The sequence below is a fragment of the Littorina saxatilis genome, linkage group LG4 (genome assembly GCF_037325665.1).
Source record: "Littorina saxatilis isolate snail1 linkage group LG4, US_GU_Lsax_2.0, whole genome shotgun sequence".
Classification (NCBI taxonomy): Eukaryota; Metazoa; Mollusca; class Gastropoda; order Littorinimorpha; family Littorinidae; genus Littorina; species Littorina saxatilis.
The window spans coordinates 41,602,377-41,609,876 of NC_090248.1; the positions used below are offsets into that span (position 1 = coordinate 41,602,377).

The 7,500-nt window shown below is 42.6% G+C and overlaps 1 protein-coding gene across 1 annotated transcript in view; it reads right to left on the bottom strand.

The window, feature by feature from the left end:
* Positions 1-7,500, bottom strand: part of LOC138965590 (multiple epidermal growth factor-like domains protein 11) — a 43,691-nt gene that overhangs the window by 34,207 nt on the left and 1,984 nt on the right. Inside the window, exons 2-4 of the mRNA XM_070337773.1 lie at positions 3,067-3,147; positions 1,898-2,128; positions 1,053-1,286 (exon numbers count right to left, since the gene is read on the bottom strand). Coding sequence (XP_070193874.1) covers positions 1,053-1,286; positions 1,898-2,128; positions 3,067-3,147 — 546 coding nt within the window. The remainder of the gene's footprint in view (positions 1-1,052; positions 1,287-1,897; positions 2,129-3,066; positions 3,148-7,500) is intronic.

Genomic DNA, 7,500 nt, shown 5'->3' on the forward strand with positions numbered 1-7,500 from the left:
CCTACAGCATGAAATACACACACAGACTCACACACCCAGACAGACAGACAGACAGACATAAAGATAGAAAGAAAGACAAAGGCAGGGAGTGAGAGGGAGATGTCGACAGAGACAATGACACAGAGAACACATAACAAGTCGCGTAAGGCGAAAATACAATATTTAGTCAAGTAGCTGTCGAACTCACAGAATGAAACTGAACGCAACGCAACGCAGCAAGACCGTATACTCGTAGCATCGTCACTCCACCGCCCGTGGCAAAGGCAGTGCCCGTGGAATTGACAAGAAGAGCGGGGTATTCGTTGCGCTAAGAAGGATAGCACGCTTTTCTGTACCTCTCTTCGTTTTAACTTTCTGAGCGTGTTTTTAATCCAAACATATCCTATCTATATATTTTTGGAATCAGGAACCGACAAGGAATAAGATGAAAGTGTTTTTGAATTGATTTCGAAAAAAAAAATTTGATAATAATTTTTATATATTTAATTTTCAGAGCTTGTTTTTAATCCGAATATAACATATTTATATGTTTTTGGAATCAGCAAATGATGGAGAATAAGATAAACGTAAATTTGGATCGTTTTATAAATTTTTATTTTTTTTTACAATTTTCAGATTTTTAATGACCAAAGTCATTAATTAATTTTTAAGCCACCAAGCTGAAATGCAATACCGAACCCCAGGCTTCGTCGAAGATTACTTGACCAAAATTTCAACCAATTTGGTTGAAAAATGAGGGCGTGACAGTGCCGCCTCAACTTTCACGAAAAGCCGGATATGACGTCATCAAAGACATTTATAAAAAAAATGAAAAAAACGTATGGGGATATCAATCCCAGGAACTCTCATGTCAAATTTCATAATGATCGGTCCAGTAGTTTGGTCTGAATCGCTCTACACGCACGCACGCACACACACACACACACACACACATACACACACACATACACACACACATACACCACGACCCTCGTTTCGATTCCCCCTCGATGTTAAAATATTTAGTCAAAACTTGACTAAATATAAAAACCGTGTCCTCCTAGCATACCTACCCCAAACTTGCACCTCACAAAGGTTAATGATGTAGCTTCCTCCCTCATATGTTTGATCATTTCCATGTTTCTCAAACCTGACAACACTGCCACGAAGCGGAGTTGTACAGGTCACGTCAATTTTCTCCGGGAGAGCGAGCAGTTCTACATTAGTGGCAGCAGAACGGTTGGGAAAACTGTGACACACCTGTCCGTCGACGTACACACCCATTCCTGACATTCGGAGCGCACAGTCTGTATTGAAAACAAGATGCACATGATTGATGGTTAAAAGCATTCGGTAAGCAAAGTGTGAATGAGAAACATGGAGCCTGAAACATTGTACACGAGCATTTTTTAAGTTGGTTACAAAAAGCGACTTTATCTTTTTTTCACTTTCTGTTCTCTGCTTTCACACACAGGGTGTAAAAACGGTGTAGTTCTTATATCCGTCCATAAACAAAGCCCATTGGCTGTTTAAAAAATTCAGAACTGAAAATTAAAAATCCAATCAAAGTTTTAGTTTTTATTTGTATTACTTTATCATCCCATTTCTGGGAAATTCGAGTCGCTTCTTCCCAGTGGAAAGCTAGCAGCAAAAGTCGTGCATCAGCTACCTGCATTAATGACAGAATGATCGACGGGTTATACGTGCCATGTGGTGATACGGGGATGGGACAATATATATACCGATTCTAAATCTGCATATGAATGTGACCCATGTCCGTCCCGGCCTGGATTTGAACCCGTGGCCTAAGGATCCGGTGCTCTACCAACTGGGCTACTAGCCCCCTGGTCATAAAATGTAGTTAGGGTCAACGTTACCCGATACAATAACATTATTGTTCAGGTCAAAGTCAGTTCACCTTTTCTCCTGTAGATGGTGATGTCAGTGACGGTGTAGCTGTGACCCAGGTCCACTTGCCACCAGGCCTTGTAGTTGAAGTCAGCGGTATGAACACAGTTGACGTCACTAAACTTCTTTGTTTTCCACACTGTTCCCGTCCTACCGTTGACCGCTGCACAGGCCGGACCTGATCCACCGTCACGGTCGAACACGCTGCTCATGCTGGCGGACTTGCCGTACGCCACATTGACTGTCAAATGAAGGAGTAAAGGGGAAAATAAGATAACATTCATACTTCTTTACACAACGTGCTTTTAAAGTACATGATCTCTGTTCTTTCCTATGTGTGTGGGGACTTTGGTAATGATATCACTTTATTGTGTGTTTTTGTTGTTGTTTAATATGTAATGTATTGTTTTATTTGTTTTACTTTACATTCGTTTGTAATGAGAAAACGTTGTCTAATGTGAAAATTCACATGAAATATGCATGCATATATAAAATCATTGTTTCAACCAAGTGGTTTGTAGCCTCATACATTGTTCACAGGCTGACGGGCGCAGTGGCGTGGTGGTAAGACGTCGGCTTCCTAATCGGGAGGTCGTGAGTTCGAATCCCGGTCGCTGCCGCCTGGTGGGTTAAGAGTGGAGATTTTTCCGATCTCCCAGGTCAACTTATGTGCAGACCTGCTAGTGACTTAACCTCCTTCGTGTGTACACGCAAGCACAAGACCAACTGCGCACGGAAACGATCCTGTAATCCATGTCAGAGTTCGGTGGGTTATAGAAACACGAAAATACCCAGCATGCCTCCCCCGAAATCGGCGTATGCTGCCTGAATGGCGGGGAAAAAGTCCACTCGTAAAAGTCCACTCGTGCTAAAAACATGAGTGAACGTGGGAGTCTAAGCCCACGAACAAAGAAGAAGAAGAAGAAGAAGAAGTTCACAGGCTGTCCGAAAGTTCTTACCACTAAACATGATGTGAGTTTCTGTCTCATAAAATGTTCATAAGCTAACCAAAATTTCTTGTTGATGAAGTGACTGAAAAGCTAAAAGTGACTGACTTTGTATTGAAATTTACTACCAAAAACATGCCTTGAAAATGTGTTCTACTAAAACTGAATGCGTGTTTACTGTTGTATAATAGAACAAAAAGCATCAGAAAGGTAAAGCAAAAACCAACAGAACCTCGTCTTCCATCTGAACCTGGGAAAATTACGCCTTTGTTGTCACATCCACTTTCGCAGGAGCACAGCTGGTCTGCATATGCTGGTGGACATATAACGAATAGTGCAATTGATAACATACAGGGTGATAATAAAAAATGTCATCCACAATAATGCCAATAACTCCTAAATTGGTTCCGCGAATTAACCATATCCACATATCGAGACTGGAGTTACTTCCCTTGTTTTAGGAAGCAAACACACACAAATGCTGCTAACAAGCGCTGTGCTTGGGGACAATGTAAAACGGATGATAGGTATCCTGAACGCTGTGTTGGCGTGAAATTCATCCCATTTGTGAAACCGGGAAAGCATACCATCTAGATCGCTGCCTTCGCTGGATAAAAGCCTGCAATCGCCCAGCTTACCAGTTGAACGTCAACACAATCAAGTCGTACACGTACATTTGCAGCAAGGTCAGATCTCGCACGACTTTGATTCAAGGCCTATTGCTAATTTTTTGATGGTTTGGTCTCAGTGTCACAAAAATATGACGATCTAATCAATCACTGATTTAAAAAACAAGTATGTTGCCCTATATCCATTGACATTCTTAGTGAAATAGATCTATTTGAAATAGTATTTCACTGCCCCGACCGGCGAACTTGTTGCCGGCTGTATTGAGCTTGTGTGTTCGTGTAGGCTTACTCAAAAAGTCAAAATCACAGTCGTCTCCGAAACAAGCAATAATCAGAGTTGGGGGGAAAACATTTCGTTTGTTCAGTTTTGTTTTGTTCTTGATAGTTTGTTTATCTCTCACACACACACACACACACACACACACACACACATACATACATACATACACAAACACACGCGCGCACGCACACACATTGCACGTACGCGCACATACACACACCTACTGAGATATGCCTAACATACACGCACGCTTGCAAACACACACATAATACGCAAACGCAGTTTAATTTCCTCAATACAAGGCGAAAGGCACACACACACCACACACGCAGTCCCACACACACGCAGTCCCACACACACACACACACACAACCCTCACACACACAAATAAACCCACACACGCAGTCAACCCCCCCACACACACACACAACCCTCACACACACAAATAAACACACACACGCAGTCCACCCCCCCCCCACACACACACACACACACAACCCTCTCTGACAAACACACCCGCCCAACCCCAGCGTCCAACTCAACTTTCACCAACAACCATGCCCTACTCTCACTATCGCTCTATCTCTCTCTCTCTCTCTCTCTCTCTCTCTCTCTCTCTCTCTCTCTCTCTCTCACACACACACACACACACACATACATACATACACAAACACACGCGCGCACGCACACACATTGCACGTACGCGCACAAACACACACCTACTGAGATTTGCCTAACATACACGCACGCTTGCAAACACACACATAATACGCAAACGCAGTTTAATTTCCACAATACAAGGCGAAAGGCACACACACACCACACACAAATAAACACGCACACGCAGTCCCACACACACACACACACACACACAACCCTCACACACACAAATAAACCCACACACGCAGTCAACCCCCCCACACACACACAACCCTCACACACACAAACAAACACACACACGCAGTCCACCCCCCCCCACACACACACACACACAACCCTCTCTGACACACACACCCGCCCAACCCCAGCGTCCAACTCAACTTTCACCAACAACCATACCCTACACTCACTATCGCTCTCTCTCTCTCTCTCTCTCTCTCTCTCTCTCTCTCTCTCTCTCTCTCTCTCTCTCGCTCTCTCTCTCTCTCTCTCTCTCTCACACACACACACACACACACACAAGCTCACGCAAGCACAGCCACACACACACACAGCACGCGCATACACACACACTGACACACATCACACACAGCACGCGCATATACACACACACTGACACACATCACACACACACACCCACACACACCTTTCGCAGTTCGCTCACAGTTCTTCTCTTTTCCATTGTCGCCATCTTCGAAGCTTGCTTCGCTTTTCAGGGGAGATAACCCGTTTATCACATTCGCTGCTGACTTGTGGGTCAAGTCTATTACTTTTGGTGTACATTGGCTTGAGGTATGGGACAATCAGTGCACACAGTTTCAAGTTTGTTTGTTTGTTAAAATAATGGTCTGACTTAAATGCACTTTTGAAAATGAATTCCTAATTCGGGGATTGACTCAAAAGTTCGAATAATCACACTAACCCGATTTTTAGCCCTCCGGGTTTTACATGTTGATTTTTCAAAAACCATCCTCAAACAATATATGAGTTGAACCAGCAATTACAGGGTATCAAACAATATATGAGTTGAACCAGCAATTACAGGGTATCAAACAATATATGAGTTGAACCAGCAATTACAGGGTATCAAACAATATATGAGTTGAACCAGCAATTACAGGGTATCAAACAATATATGAGTTGAAACAGCAATTACAGGGTATCAAACAATATATGAGTTGAACCAGCAATTACAGGGTATCAAACAATATATGAGTTGAACCAGCAATTACAGGGTATCAAACAATATATGAGTTGAACCAGCAATTACAGGGTATCAAACAATATATGAGTTGAACCAGCAATTACAGGGTGTTACACGACACTTGAGATTGCCACAAGTTCTCAAACGTCGTATAGTTGTGTTCTTTTATTCTACGTCGCCCGTCTTCGCAGCAGCAGAAAACAACTCGTCAAATTGAGTTCGAGGATTTATTCAGCATTCAATACATACAACTGCACAACGTAGCAGAACTCAAATAGAAGCTTTTTAACATTCAAATCGCGCTGGCATATATAGTAAATACTCAATCTCGAGAATATTCCAGACCGAACATGATACAACTACATTATATGCGAACCGCCCATGGACTAGAATGGTGACGTTCTCTGTGACGTACATCAAAAGGTGCCGACGCCCTTAATCCGATCGAACGCCACGAACTCACACTAAAACAGCATGGTAAACAACTTGTTTTGACAGGACTAGAAAGTTCACCTGCATTCTCGTCCAAGCATAAATATTGTGTTTACAAAATATAATATCGGTACCTTCCCACAAAGTACAAATAAGTCAACTACATGCAACACACAAAACCGAACCAAAGCTCAGCAACGGTAGCGTTTCCTAACACAGGGTATCTATATATATATATACGACTAGTGTCTGTCAGTCTGTCTGTCTGTCTGTTCGCGATGCACGGCCAAAGTTCTCGGTGGATCTTTTTCAAATTTGTACACCGTATTCAGCTACACCCCGGACACAACCTCATCGATGAGATATTTCAACACGTGCTCTCAGCGCGCAGCGCTGTGCGCGCTGAACCGATTTTTTTTTTTCGGGATCCACTACCAGTAACTCTTCCTTATCTTCTCCAGTGTTTTCAGCCGCGATTATCTCCCTTCCTCCGTGTGGCGTCAATCCATATTCCCGTTACTACGTTACTATTTTTAGAAGGTCACTGCACGTTACTATTTTTAGAAGGTCTCCAGTGTTTTGCGCGTTTATCTCCTTTCCTTCGTGCGCACCCGGCAAAGCCGGGTCCCAGGCGCAGCCTGGTATTCGGCTCTACTTCTTCCCGGCGAAGCCGGTACCCGGCGAAGCGGGTAATCATTTAGTCAAACAATATATGAGTTGAACCAGCAATTACAGGGTATCAAACAATATATGAGTTGAACCAGCAATTACAGGGTGTCTGGAGGGTTCTAACTGGGTGAATAAAAAAACAAGAAAGGCTAGTTGTTGGAACGTTGTTATTGACAAAATTACGTTACAAACAAATATCACAATAAACTTATCTTGATAGAATTCAGTTTTCGTCCACTCGCCAGGAAGCCGAGCGAATATGAAATTTATTCTATAGATTTATTCTATAAAATATGAATATGAATATGATTCGCTCGGCTTCCTGGCGAGTGGGCGAAAACTGAATTCCACCAAGATAAGTTTATTGTGATATTTCTTTGTCTGTTCACTTAAAAGACCGTTGGGTCGACATATTTCTGACTGTAACGTAATTTTGTTAATAACAACGTTCCAACAACTTACCTTTCTTGTTTTTTTATTCTGAATTTTGGAACGTTGGCAGTCTCTTTGTTTTGGGATTTATTTTCTAACTGGATGAGTCTGACTACTGCTCAGTGTCAAACCTCGTACTGTTGAGAAAATCTGATCTATACCCTTGAAACGTTTTAATTTATCATCCCACATCTCGAACTAATATACACCAAGTATGAAGTAATTCGCCGAATTCACGTAATTGCTGATTCCGCGTAATGGGCATTTCGCGTAATCGGCAAAACGTGAAATCGGCAGCATTTTGCCGAAATCGCGTAAAGGCTTGTAAAATGTGCCCATTTTGCGAAATCGGCCGCCACT